A 15,480-nucleotide genomic window follows, 5' to 3' on the forward strand; every position below is an offset into this window, starting at 1 on the left:
AAAATCTATAATAATTAAAGAATGTAGAATACCAATAATTAAGGCTGAGGTGGGAAGATCGCTTGCATTCAGGAGTTTGAGACCAGCCTGAGCAAGAGGGAGACACCAGCTCTACTAAAAGTAGAAAAAATTATCTGGGCATAGTGGCACACACCAGTAGTCCCAGCTACTCAGGAGGCTGAGGCAGGAGGATAAATTGAGCTCAGAAATTTGAGGTTGCTGTGAGCTAGGCATACTCTAGTCTGGGCAGCAGAATGAGACTGTCTCAAAAAACAACAACAACAACAACAACAAAAAACAACAAGAATACTGATAATTAGGTAATAAACAATTATAATTAGGTAATAAACATTGTGGTCAAAAACAGGTTATGAAAATACTACAAGTTTGTGGGTATTATCTGAAAGAGAATTTCACAGTGTGGAAATTTCATTGCAAAATTAACTCCAGGGGATTATACTCTCATTATATCTGCAGAATCTCACAAAACCACCCAGAACACATATGTTCTTATACCTTTAATAAGTTCCCCTTTTTCATATGTGTCATTATGAAAAAGGATTTGTGCATTAAAGCTCTAATCGTTCAGAAAATCAGATTCTTTATCTGCTTCCCTAAGGATAGAAGAGAAGCAATTCTCTCCTTCCCAATTTTCTGGAGTACTACATTTTTGCTTAGAATCCATGACCAAGCTTCATGTGACCTCTATGCAGAAAAGATTCTGCTCCCTGCAATGATAGGTTTAAAATTCTGACTTTGTCTGTGGCTGAATGGGTTCCTTCTATTGTTAAGATTTATTTCTCTGAAGCCTGCTGCCTTAATGGTGGCCTTCAGAGAAATTAACTCCTTCCACCACCACCAACAGACCAGAAAGGGAAGAGGAGCCCATTGTTTGTAGGACTTTGTTCTGTGGCTGGGTGCGACGGCTCATGACTATAATCCTAGTGACTTGGGAGGCTGAGGCAGGAGGATCACTTGAGGCCAGGAGTTTAAAACTAGCCTGGGCAACATAGTGAGACCCCATCTCCTAAAAAATAAAAAAATGAGAACTAGAACCTGTAGTCTCAACTGGAGGATTGCTTGAGCCCAAGAGTTCAGGGATACAGTAACCTGTGATTACACCACTGCACTCCGGCCTGGGTGACAGAGTGAGACTCCATCTCTTAAAAAAAAAACAAAAAGATTTTTTAAACCTATGCTGGATCATGGTACAAACCTTGGAGTTAGAGTAGGTAATTTGGTTTGGGATACTGGCACACAAATACCAAAAAATCATGTGTAAGTGAATGTATCACAATGATGTTTAATTATAGCATAGTATTTAAACAGAGAAAATCTCCTACAAAGCTCCTGATCATTAGAAAAGCAAAGGCTATTAGAATTTCATCTTTTAAATAAGTAGCAGTAAAATGTCCTATTATTAAATTTGCCTCAAACTTCTTACATCCTCTGTGGGCCTAGCTGGGTTTTTTTGTTTGTTTGTTTGTTTGTTTTCTATAAGAAGTTTCTTCCCTTCTAGTGGCAGGCTTAAATTTAGACCTCCTCCTTGTTGTTGAGAGGAAACCTAGTTTTGAAACAGGTGGAGTAGTGGGTTACAAGTTCTTTTCCTTAAGGGAAAGTAAGGAGTTGGCTTACATGGCGTCCCAGCTTGTTTGTTAGAATAAATGTCATGTTAAGAAATTTTAAAATCAGGGTAATTCTTAGATATTATAGGAAAGACCCTCAAATGTCACAAAACTGGGGACGGTAATCAGTGGGTTAATCAAAAATCATTTAAAACAGGGTCAGATCACGAACATATTGCATACCTTAAATATTTCATTACGTCATAAAATTTATAAATTCACTCACCAATTTTTGATATAGGGCAAGGTCTTTTCTATAAATATTATTTTGCTGTTTCAGTGCTGCTTTGTCTTTCTTCATAAACCGTACCCGTAATGCATTTTGTATAATTTCCAGTTTCAGGTTCTTTAAAGTAAAGAAAGTACTTAGGTTTTTACAAAGAAAACTTAGTATCAAATTCCCAATCTTTATTATTTTTCCCCAACTTTTAGTAATATTTCTACCACATCTCACAGAAATATTTACCAAATCTCTCCAATATGTTGTTTAGTTTACTTAGGAATAACAACCTTTTCTTTTTGTGTTGATATTTAATCTCATTTCACTTTAAATTTCATTATATTTTCAGCATTATTTTGACTGGCATTTTAATTTTGCCATCAGTATTTCTTTAACTGATATAAGTTAAAAATGTCCTCATTAATTTTATTAAATTTAGTTTTGAATTCCTTCAGAATAAGATTTTAGAGATTCATGTCTATCAAGTTTTAGGAAAAAAAAGATTTTAAGAGAATAAAAGTTTACATAAATATTCTCAACTTTTTAAAAGTTTTAAATATAGGAGCACAAGTCCATTAAACATGATTTGAAATCCAAATACTCTGAAAACCAAATCCTTTTTCATGATTTATTTGTTAGCAAAACTTGAGCTGGCTTGTGCTCATTTGGCCCTGACATGCACCTAAGCGAGGCTGTAGTGTTGGTGAATCTTTTCTTAGTGTGATTCGTAATACATTTCGTTGTAGATATGTCTGTGTGTTAATTATGGGGTGCTACACATCTTACTAGGTGTTCCTTAATGAGGTTCATGTGCCTTGTTACTTTTACCCAAAAGTTGTAAATTGTGAGACACATCTTAGTCCAAGGATTTCAGATGAGAAAGTGAGGACATGTAGTCATTATTGTTGATGATGTTGCACTATGAGCCACCCCTTCCTTCTTGAAATTCTTCCCTTGGCTTCATTATCACTGCACTTGCCTGGTTTTCCTTTTGTTTTTCTGATGTTTTCTTTTGAATTTCTTTCTTTATTCTTATTCCACTTGTTCCTTAATTGAAACTATTTTCCCTGTGGTCTGGGAAAAGCTTTTTTTAAAAACCTATTTTTGAACGAATTTATATAGTAACAATACTTTAATTTTCATCTTTTTGTGGAAATTCCCAGATTTTGGTAGTTACCCTTGAACTTGCTTCTGAAATTCAGATCCAAGTTTTTAATTGCCTGCTGAGTATCTTTCCATAAGGCACTTCGAACTCAGCATGTAAAAATGTTCAAAAATCAAAATCATGCTCAACTCTATTAAATTTTCCTGTTTTCTTGTATTAACTCTCTTAAGTAGTGGTGTCACCTTCCTTCCATTCATCCAAATGAGAAGCTTAGACAATAAAAATTTGGCAATTTTTGATTTCTCACTTTTTGTATCTCCCTGTCTCTACCCCCTAAAAATATCTAATTGGCTTCCAAATCCTGTGATTTCTACCTTCAAGCCTCTCTCAGATGCCTCTCCTTTTCTGTTTTATTCCCAGTTTGATTCATACCTTCTCTCTTCTGTTGTATTACAAAAGACACTTAAATGAACATATTGCTTACTCTCTATACCATTCCTTCCTATACACTTTCCTAAGTGCCTAATAATATCATCCCCCTGCTCAGAAGCCTTGGAAACTGATGATTGTCTACTGAAGGAAATCTGAATTCAGGTTGCCTGGAATTTAAATTTTACCATACTCTGGTCCCAGCTAACTTTCCTAATCACATGTCTTCCTCATGTAACTCCCCTATGTCTATACACACAAATCTTCCTGATACCTAAACATTCCCATTTCTCCTGCTAAAATTAATTTCTCCCTTGTCTGTTTTTAAATGTAGTATCACAGTCATAAAATGTTCCCGTGTGTTCATTCAATCTGTGTTTTCTTACTTGAGGATAGGGACTAGGTTTTTTTTTCCTTTACTTTTGTTTTTTAATCTCTTCCATGGCAGCTAGCATAACCCTTTGCCTGTGGTAAGCAGAAATTTTGTTGAAGAATTATATAATACTGAACTGCTTTGGGTGGGAAATTATTTCTTTTAACGTTTGTTAAATTTGACGGTGGAAACATGGTAAGTCAATATTGTTTTGTTTTCTACATAGGAGTACAATAAAATCTATGCTTAGTGTTGATTTGCTATAAAATATAATATGAAAGCTTTGCATTGGGTAGTTTTGTTTTGTTCTTTGGTTTTGTTTTGTGTTTTTTTCTCAAGAAAAATAATCATGTATTTACTCCATTCTCTCATATACAATGTTAATTTTTTTATACACAAAAATTTTTGTGACTAGGTGTGTAGTACATGGATTGGAAGTGGAGTTGTCAGTGATCTCAATGATCTCCGTCGAGTACACAATCTTCTTGTTTCTTCTCTGGACAAAGTTCAGGCCGGAAAAGGATCTTCCAGCCAACTGTATCGAGAGAGTGCCACAACCATGGAAAAACTGGCCGTTCTCAAAGCCTGGGCAGAGGTAGTAATAGCCTATTGTTTTTCAACCATTTCTCCATCCATGAGAAAATATTCTCCTAGTCCTGTTGGTAAAAAAATTTTGTTTGGATTTTGTGTTTTAAAAACTGACCTTTGGTTTGGAAATGCTTTTTGAAAATCTGTTGATCAGTTTATTAAAAACCTCTATCTTGAGGAAGGGCTCTCCTATTTAATATGAGGAAATTAGGCAGGGAAAACCCAAAAATATAAACAATAGAAATATTTTATGCCAAGAATCTTTTATCTGATTAAATTTCAGGGGATGTGCCACCTCGATATCAAGGTTGCAGGGGGTTTGTTTGTTTGTTTGTTTGTTTAGAGGTGGGTTCTCACTATGTTGCCCAGGCTGTACTTGAACTCCTGGGCTCAAGCAATTACCCCATCTCAGCCTCCTGAGTAGCTGGGACTATAGACATGTGCCCCCATGCCTGGCTTGTTTTGTTTTTTGATAGCTGGTTTTATCTCTTTCATTCTGATAGCCACTTTTAAAAAATGTAATCATGTTGTTTTAAATTCACTTTTCTATATTCCTTCTGCTAATTGCTATTAAATTCTTATTTTCTGCCCTCTAGTATTTCAAGTAACTAATTCCTTCCTCTACCAGCCGAGTATCTCACTTCCCTATTTTTGTGGTATTATTTAGCAGCGAGTAACTGAAACCATAGAAAGCAAAACTGCAGATAAGAGGAGACTACTCTAATTATTATTATTTAAAATTTTCTGCTAATCTAATACTAACTTTTCTCATTCCCTTACTTCCCACCCTCTGATTCATTCTACAAAGTGTTATTGAGCATCAGCTCTGTGTCAGGTTAGCAGTTGAGAATACAGTGGTGAAATGTACCACATTTGTTGAGCAAGACAAACTAGTAAGCAAGTAGATGCAACAAAATGTAAAGAATGTTATCACAGGAGAAATACAGAATGTTTTGAAACATGTAGCAGAGACACAATAGGCTGAAGGCTCAGAGTAGGTTTTTTGGAGAAAGTGAGGCTTAAATTGAAACATGAAGGCTGGGAATGGACGTTAGTTAGGTATGAGTGTGAAGAGAAGACTGCGTGGAGCTCCCCTTCTGTCTTCAGCATCTTCCTCTGTGTGCCCTTTCTCTTTGCCTGTGTTCCTCCCCGACTCAGCATCCTCTGCTACTTACTGCTTTCTCTCTCCTCTTCACAGCTCAATTTACTGAAGGAGTTTCATTATCTTCATTTCCTCAACTGTTCGCTCACTCACTTTCCAGTTCTCTGCCACCTGGGTTTACTCTCACCACTCCCTGAGATCACTCCCACTCAAGTCACTAATAATGTAATTATCCAAATCATTGGATACTTTGCAATTCCTGTCTTACTTGGTCTTTCTGTAGCATTTGATATTGTATTCTCTAGAAACCCTTTGCTTTTCTAGAGTTCTATGATACTACTCTTTAGGTTTTCCTGTTTTCCCTTCACTGTTCATCTCAGTGTCGCTGGCTTCTCTTTGTCTGCCTGCTCTTTAAGGGTTAATATTTTTCTTGTTTCTCTTCTTACTCTTCATACTTTATGGGCAGCCTTATCCATACCCATAGCCTATAGCTTTCACTTACGTATTAAAGAGTCTAAATCTTTTCCACTCAAATCTCTCGAATTTCTAATCTCACATTTCTAGCTGTTTATTAGAATCTCCACTTAGATGACCTGTAGATACTGCTCACTCAGTGTGTCTAAATAAGACAGTTTTCTTATCGCTCTTTTTTCTTCCTAATCCTGAAGAATGGTTTTCTCTCCTGTCTTCAGACCAGAACCTGAGTATTGGTGTTAGCTACCTCTTCTTCATCGACCTCCCCCATCTTACATCTAATAAGTAACTAATTCCTATTTGTTTTACTTCATTAGTATCTTTCAAAATAACATAATTTTTGTTATGATGATAAAACTGCTCATTGTACAAATTCACAATATAGAGAAAAAGCATAAAAACTAAAGTTCATCTGTAATATTATCATCCAAAGATAACTACTGTTAATATTTTGGTATATATCACTATGCATATGTGTACATATGAATCTCTGTGTCTATATAATGTGTGTATGTATGTATATGTAGGTGTGTATATCTTTTTTCAAAATAAAAATGGAATCCTATTCAACATAGTAACTTTTTAAAAAACATAGCAATAGATCATGTGTACTTTTCCATAACTGTAAATGAAAAGGAATGCTTCCTCTCTTTCCCTATAGCCTTGCTTTGAGTCCTCATCCTCTGTCACCTGGTCTATGCAATTGCATCCTAATTTGTTTTTTTTACTATTAGTCTTTTCTTCCCCCAGCTATTCCTATACAGATTCTCAGAATAATCATTCCAAAATGTAGATTTTGCCTGGACGTGGTGGCTCATGTCTGTAATCCTAGCACTTTGGGTGGCTGAGGTGGGAGGAATGCTTGAGGCCAGGAGTTCAAGACCAACCTGGGCAACATAGTATCATCCCATCCCTACAAAATATTTTTAAAAAATTAACCAGGTGTGACACGCACTATCTGGGGATCAGACACGCCTGGAGCTCTGACTTGGGGGGAAAGGCAGTACATGGACAACGTATGTAACCTGCAATTCTGTATCCCCCATAACAATAAGATGAAATAAAAAAACAAACAAACAAACAAACAAAAAAATAACCAGGTGTGGTGGGTAGCACTCGCCTGTAATCTTAGCTACTCAGGAAGCTGAGGTAGGAGGATCCCTTGAGCTGTAGTGAGCTATGATTGTACCACTGCACTCCAGCCTGGGCAACAGAATGAGACTCTGTCTCTAATATAAAAATGCAGATTTTTGAAAAAGAATATAAATTGACAATTCACAAAAAGGAAACAAAGCTGCAAATAAACATATGGAGAAAAAGAGATTTAAAAAAATTCCCCAGCTAAATTAACATTTTTTAAATGACAGTAACACTTTTCTAAAAGGTGATATATTTCAACATATTTTCAAAAGATGTGCACATTTGTTGACCATTTATCCTAAGGAATATTTACGAATATACAAAAAGGTTCTGCTACAAGGGTATTTATTGTGGTGTTACTATTCACAAAAAAAGTGGAAATAACCTACGTGTATTTCTTGATCCTGGAAGATGATAGTATTATGTTAAGTTAATAGAAAATTGGGTTACTGGATCAAATGGTAGTTCTATTTGTAGCTCTTTGAGGTATCTCCATATTACTTTCCACAGACGTTGTACTAGTTTGCAGTCCCACCAGCAGTGTGTGAGTGTTCCTGTCTCTCTGCATCCATGCCAACGTTAATTGTTTTGGCACTTCTTGATAAAAGCCATTCTTACTGGAGTTAAGCGATATCTCATTGTGGTTTTGATTTGCGTTTCCCTGATGATTAGAGATGTTGAGTATTTTTTCATATGTTTTTTGGCCATTAGTCTGTCTTCTTTTGAAAAGTTTCTGTACATGTCCTTTGCCCACTTTTTCATAGGGTTGATTTTTTCTTGTTGATTTTCCTGAGTTCTGTATAGATTCTAGTTATCAGCCTTTTATCATATGTGTAGCATGCAAATATTTTCTCCCATTCTGTAGGTTGTCTGTTTGCTCTCGTGATAGTTTCCTTGGCTGTGCAGAAGCTTTTTAATTTGATCTGGTCCCATTTATTTATTTTTGTTTTTGCTGTGATTGCCTTTGGGGTCTTCTTCATAGATTCTTTGCCTAGGCCAATGTCTGTAAGAGTTTTTCCAACATTTTCTTCTAGAATGCTTATAGTTTCATGCCTTAGGTGGGGCAAAGGCAATATATGTAACCTAAACATTTGAATCCCCATAATGTGCTGAAATAAGAAAAAAAGAAAAAATAATAAAAAATTGGGTTAGAAATTGTACACAAACATTATTTAAAAGATTGTAAGTTTATACAACACGTCTAGAATGTTAATAGTATTATATCTGTTATATATAATATAGGTGCGAGCCACCTCGCCCATCCTGTGGGTGGTTTTCATTTTCTTCATTTTGCTTTTGCTTTTGCTTTTTCTTTTCTTTTCTTTTTTTGATATAGTATCTAGTAAGAAAAATAAGCCTAAAGATTTGTTTTAAAATTAGTCTAAAAAAATATATTCTTATATATTTCAGGTAGCAATGTAAATATAGAATTCTTTTAGAAAACATTTGACAGTGTGCCTATTCAGAGTCATAAAAATATTTATAATCACTGACCCAGTAATTCCATTTCTGGGCCTGTATTCTGGAGAAAAATACCTAAAATATGGAAAAGTTTACAAAACTGTTTACTTGCAATATTATTTATAATGTGAAGAAATGAATACCTTATGTCTTTGAAAATTGTGTCTCATCTAAGATTTCCAAGGCTAAGTAAAGAATCAGAAGTAAATATAAAATTTCAACTGTAGGGGAATTGTTAGATATATTATAGGTCTTCCACTGCAGCCATTAGAATAGTGGTTATAAAGACTAGTATTCACGTGGAAAAACCTCATGATATGTTAATCAGTAAAATTAAATACAGAATTCTATGTATAGCAAAATTATAACTTATTAACATAGATTATGAAAACCTGGAAATTGGGATTATGAGTCATTTTTTAAACTCTTATTTTCTAAACTTTTTATAACATAATTATTAAAGTAAAATTAAAAGTTGAGGAAAAATACATGTGACCTTAAAATCCTGCAGTGTCCTCCCTCCTTCCCCATTGCCTACAGAGTAAAATCTTCAATTATTTCCACCTTATATCCTATGTTCAGTCTATACCAAAAACTTGTGATTTACTCAAAATGCCATGCAATTTCCTATTTTTATGCTCTTATTCTTGCTATTCCTTCTACCTGTAATCTCCCTTTCCATCTTTGCTTCTGAGCAAGTGAACTTTTGTCCTTAAAAACTTTCCCCCCTTTCTCTTATTCCCAAGGTTAAGATCTGTTTATCCTTGGTGCTCCCCGAGATTCATTCATTCATCACACAACCATTGAGTGTTCATTAGGTGTCAGACACTACCTTGGCACTGGGTGGAGTATAGCAGGGAAGATAAATCATTGAAAACAATTTTTTTTAAAAATTCCTTCTCTCAGCACTTTTTAACTCCCCTATCATTATATTAATCTGTGAGTTCACAGAAAACAAAAACCATGTATTATTTGTCTGTCTTACATCAGATCCTAAAACAATAACAAATGTAAAAGGCAAAAGGTACCTAGTAAAGATTTGATGAGTGAATGGTTGAATATACTTATAGTTCTTATGGTGACATTTTCTTAAAATGTCAGTATAATAACAAATTTTGGGAGGGGGGAAACAAGCTTAAAACAACTAGAAAATATTGTGATACATTTTTGTAACATTAGATCCAAAGTCTTTATTTTAGATTTTAGTCAATTACTATATGTCTTCTCTGTGCTGTAAGTCAGCTCAGTGTAGGAATACAGATAAGACACAGTCCCTTCCATCAAGAAGTTTGCGGTGGCTCACGCCTGTAATCCTAGCACTCTGGGAGGCCGAGGTGGGCGGATCGTTTGAGCTCAGGAGTTCGAGACCAGCCTGAGCAAGAGCGAGACCCCATCTCTACTAAAAATAGAAAGAAATCATATGGACAGCTAAAAATATATATATCAAAAAAAAATTAGCCGGGCATGGTGGTGCATGCCTGTAGTCCCAACTACTCGGGAGGCTGAGACAGGAGGATCCCTTGAGCTCAGGAGTTTGAGGTTGCTGTGAGCTAGGCTGACGCCATGGCACTCACTCTAGCCTGGGCAACAAAGTGAGACTCTGTCTCAAAAAAAAAAAAAAAAAAGAAGTTTGCAGTGCACTGATACAGATACCATAATTAGACTTTCCCATTAGGTGTTATGGAAATAACACTGTGTAGGGGGAAAACAGTTTCTCAAGATTTTTATCTAGTGCAACTTTTTTATTTCTTGCTCTCATTCCTTTATTTTTTGCTTTCTCATTAATATCTTATTCAGCTTTGTATGTGCCAGTTGCCAAAGCCTAAATGTACATACAAAAACAAAGGAAAACAAATATGACTCAGCAAAGAATGTTTAAAATTATGTTTTAGGAAAGTTGCTAATATATGTCTTTTTGGTTCACAAAGTAGAGAGAAATAATACAGATAATATATGTGACTATCAAATTATTTTATATAGACCCAGCTATCTGTTGTAAATGTTAGATTGCTCAATATCATTTAAGGGCTATGTGAGAAGGGGTTTCGAAGGGTATTTATGGAAATCCTTTCTCTGGCTACTGCCCCCCCCCCCCCCCCCCCCCCCCCCGTCAGGCTTTTTATTTGAATGCTATCTGATTGTGTCTAATAGGTCTAGGAAAATGGAGGCAGAAACAGAAAGTCATACCCTATGGCAAAAAAAAAGGAAATACAAAAGGAGGTCTTTGTAAAGTAGAACAAGGGAAACCGGAAAAACTCAGAGTAGCCTACTGAAGAAATATGCTCTGAGTGGAATAGTCAGATCAAGTTTTAAAAATTGCTTCCAGAGCCAGGCGTGATAGATAGCTCATGCCTGTAATCCCAGAAACTCAGGAGGCTGAGGCAGGAGGATTGCTAAAGCTTAGGAGTTTGAAATAAACCTGGGAAACATGGCAAAACCCTGTCTCTAAAAAAAAATAAGAACAATTAGCCAGGTGTGATGTGCTCACCTGTAGTCCTAGCCATGCAGGAGACTGAGGCAGGAGGATCGCTTGAACCCAGGAGGTCGAGGTTGCAGTGTGCTGTGATCAGGCCATTATACTCCAGCCTGGGTGACAGAGTGAGACCCCATCTCAGGTGTAGGGAGAAGAAGTAAGAAAATAAATAAATAATTTTGTAAAAGCTGATTAGGGCCAGTAAGGTTTAGTTAGTAGTTAGAAATGTGACCTCTAGTTTTAAGTTCTAAGGCACTTAAAGAATAGTGAGATGATGGCAATGCCCATTATTGCTCTCTCTCTTCAGCCCTCAAGGCTGCTGGCTGTCCACTGGTGTGTGAGGAAGTTGTTGTCTTCCTGTTTTAAGGTTTTACTTGGTCATTTTAGAGGATTAGTTACAATTTTTTTGTCTCTTAAAAGAAATTACCTCCAAAGCAAGTGGAATTATTCTTTTGTGGTTATTAGGAAATCATGAAGTTGTATCCTTTGTAATATCTATACCAAATTACCTTTGATGTCAACTGTATAATTATAACAACATAAAATATCTCAGTTGTAATCTTATGCCTTGTTATTTTCTCCTCCTGAATATTTTATTAGGTATATGTGGTTGCTATGAATATTAAAAAGGAAGCAGAGTCAAAACCAAAAAGAACAATTAAAAATACTGATGATGATGATGATGACTATGGTACCATAGATGAACTACCACCAGATAGTTTAATAACACTGGTACAACCTGAACTGCCGACACTCAGCCGCCTGTGGTTGGCAGCATTAAAAGATTATGCGCTTTTGACTTTACCAGCTGAATTTGCTAGTCAGCTCCCCCCAGATGGTGAGTATTGCATTCAGAATTTTGCTCTTAGGGAGTTCAAAACAGTAGTTAAACAAAATGGACTTAGTAGAGGCTAGCAACAACAGTAACACTAATATCTTAAATTTCTGTGGACTTAAACTTGGCATTGTCTCATTTAGACCATGTTCTCCATATTGAATTTGTGGATTCAAGATACAACATAAAGCTTTTTTGTTAGCTGAAGCAAACATGTTATCCCTGTTTTATAATAATAGCTCTGTGAGCTAGGGTACTCTAAATAACTATGGATAACAAGTCATTATTCATAACCATGATGAACTATATTACTGTATAGTCAGTGTATGTATTTTCATATAAATTCCTTGTCTACCAATGAATTGTGTTCCTAAAGTCCTTTGCAGATTGTTTATACTTTAGTTTTCCTATTGAAATCAATATAGACATTATCTTTAACATTTTTTTATATTTAGAAACTGTATTATCAGTTCCTACTCAAAGAACCCATTCCTCTTCCCTGTATCAATGATACCAATAATGGAGTTTCCCCCTTTTTTCCTTCCTTAATCCATCATAACAGCAAGGAGAGAGATGAGGAAGTCCTCAGTGTTGGTAGTGGAAATAGGAGGTGAGGAAGAATAGCAGAATAGGAGAAAAACAGCAAGAAGAAAGAAGAAATAGAGTTCCATGGTTACAGTAGAAAGAGGGGGGATAGGGTTTTAAGAGTCACTGGCAACAGTGAAGAGGTAAATCCTGTGACAACAGGGTGGGAAAAGGTAAGGATACTTAGTGGCATCAGCAGTAGCAGAGGACAGGCTGGAAAACTAGCATCAGTGAGGATGAGACAGGTACCCCAGTTCATCAGCTATAGGAAAGTGGTTAATCTTGGTGGCTCTGTAAAGAAGAGAATCTCTTTGGCCACATTGTTCTTTTGTATGTAATAGGTATTTTTAAGTTAATTGTTCATAAATGAGTGAACACTTGTAATAGAATCTGGTAATGTTAATTGATTTGATTGTTTTATAGGTGGAGCCTTTTATACGCCTGAGACTATTGATACAGCTAGACTTCACTATCGTAATTCCTGGGCCCCAATTCTCCATGCGGTGGCACTTTGGTTAAATAGCACAGGATTTACATGTTCCGAGTCCACAGAAGCAGCAGCAATATCTGGCTCACAAAAACGTTCTACACCTGTCAATTTAAACCAGGCATCAGGAGCAACGGGTAGCGCTAAGTCTTTGCCAGAAATTAACAAAGACAGAATGCATCTGATTTTAGGTAGGTGTGTTATATTAATGTATTTCAAGATGTATCACTTCTGAAAATTCTTATCTTTCATTTTCATGCTATGGAAAAGTTTTGTACAATATAGCATAATTCAGAGAAGGAAAAATAAAAGGATTTTCACCTTGCCTTATAAATTGTCAATTTAATTTAGAATCTAAAAATTAAATTATTAAAAACTACTCCTTAAAAATTTTAGCTGTCATTTTCACTTACAAAGCAACAACAGGTTTTCTTTTTACTTGTCACTTAACAGATGATCCCATGAAGAAAAAAAGTTTAAGCGAATTTAAATGAATCCTAATTTATAATTGCTTTATAGATACTTTTTTTTTAACATTTAAGAATTTATACATTCTAATGAACCTTTTAGTGATCTTATATTTTTTGAGGGTGAAAAGGAACTCAGCCAATAAGGTGTAAATATAGAATTTATCAGTAGATCTCATAAATGAAAATGTGAAAAACTTCCAGAACAGTGACCTTACCTTTATACAAATTAAGAGCAACTCTTACTGGTGATATATATTGTGCCTCTATAGCCATTTAAAACCTTTGATTATGAAAATTTGTTTGGCAACCATTTAATGAAAAATAATTTTATAATGTTCATAATTTATTCTTAATGTATTATTTTTAAAAGTCCTAGAAATAAAAAACAGAATATCTTCATAATCAGCCTAATGGCATGGGAATTCCTTTCTCGACACATAGCTAATTTGAATGGTAACCTAATTGCAAAGCTACAACCTTATGTTGAGTTTGACTGCTTAACTTGGAAACCATTTGGAATTCTACTTTAAGGTATTAATAAATATATGTTAGCCAGGTGTGGTGGCTTGCACCTTTAATCTCAGCTACTCCAGAGGCTGAGGCAGGAGGATCACTTGAGTCCAGCATCATAGCAAGACCTCATCTCTAAATAACTGAATGACTGAATGTATGTTAAGGTAATCTATAAAAAAAAGGAGAAAGATAAAGGAAAAAATACGGTGTTAAAGCAACATAAGGTGTTTTATATTAAAAAACCCATGTTTTTATTTTGTACATTTCAGGTGTGAGTATACAGTTTCTTTGTTCCCCTAGACCAGAGGAGCCTATTGAACATGTTACAGCATGCCTCCAGGCCTTGCACACCTTGCTAGATTCTCCTTATGCTCGAGTCCATATTGCAGAAGATCAGGTACAGTATTTTTCTGTAACAAATAATTAATTGTATGCTTAAGGTAATTTTTTTCACATAGAAAATACATATTATATTATATTAATTAACAACAATTAATATAATACAAAATAAGTGTTCAAGATTTGGCTGTACTGAATCTTGGATGACCAGGCAGAGCTAGACTAGACATAGTCGCTATACCTTCTTTGACTTCTTTATCAGTAGTCAAATAAAACTAAAAATGTAAGGGATACCTTCAGTGTCAGTTAGTGATTCTACTAATAAAGGGCTAAAGTAACTTATAAGGCTGTTAAATAAATCATGACATTTTTAAATATTTGATAAAGTTTTATCTCTTACTTAATGAAATTTTTTCTGTACTAGCTCACATACTCATCTAAAGTTTAATGAGTTACTTTTTCTAATTTCTGTATAGGATATTTAGGGGACTTTATTCATGTTACAGAATCAAGCTACCATGGATTTTTCATTATTTTCTCTCTTTTTTTTTTTTAAGAGACAGGGTCTTGCTCTATCACCCAGGCTAGAGTGCAGTGGTATAGTCGTAGGTCACTATAACCTTGAACTCCTGGTCTCAGGCAATCTTCCTGCCTCAGCTTCCCAATTAGCTAGGACTATAGGTACGTGCCACTGACTGTGCCCGGATAGTTTTCAATTTTTTTTTTGTAGAGGTGGGGTCTTGCTATGTTGCCCAGGCTGGTGTCAAGCTCCTGACTCAAGAGATCCTCCTGCCTTAGCCTCCCAAAGTGCTGGGATTATAAGCATGAGCCACCATGCCTGGCCTATTTAATTTTTAAATTAGGAATTCTTTTATTTTTATAATAAGAGCCATCTCTTTTGACATCACCACTACCACCTGGTTTCAACTGTGGAAATTTTCCATAAAACACAAATGGATAAAGTTAATATCATTTTATTTTATCAAAATTAGTTTTACACATGGTGCTAACCAACAACAAAACAAATCATATGCTGTGTGGTTACGAGATTCACTGATTAAGTCTTTTTGTATCCCAACCTCGTAGCCTGAAGCTGTGCTGCAGCTAAACTACAAATAATGTAAGATTTGGTCTGTGAATGAAGGGGGACTGCTATATTTAAACTCAGTGATTTGAGTTTTAACATAGTGTCTCACACAGCTAGCTATTTGTTGGATTTAGTAACATTTTGTTTATATAAAAATTGCTTTACAATTGCAAA

General features: G+C 35.4%; 1 protein-coding gene across 1 annotated transcript in view; it reads left to right on the forward strand.

Moving 5' to 3' along the window:
* Positions 1-15,480, forward strand: part of HEATR5B (HEAT repeat containing 5B) — an 85,559-nt gene that overhangs the window by 54,889 nt on the left and 15,190 nt on the right. Inside the window, exons 27-30 of the mRNA XM_069494416.1 lie at positions 4,168-4,347; positions 11,591-11,828; positions 12,834-13,088; positions 14,150-14,277. Coding sequence (XP_069350517.1) covers positions 4,168-4,347; positions 11,591-11,828; positions 12,834-13,088; positions 14,150-14,277 — 801 coding nt within the window. The remainder of the gene's footprint in view (positions 1-4,167; positions 4,348-11,590; positions 11,829-12,833; positions 13,089-14,149; positions 14,278-15,480) is intronic.

The sequence above is a fragment of the Eulemur rufifrons genome, chromosome 19, assembly GCF_041146395.1.
Source record: "Eulemur rufifrons isolate Redbay chromosome 19, OSU_ERuf_1, whole genome shotgun sequence".
Taxonomy (NCBI): domain Eukaryota; kingdom Metazoa; phylum Chordata; class Mammalia; order Primates; family Lemuridae; genus Eulemur; species Eulemur rufifrons.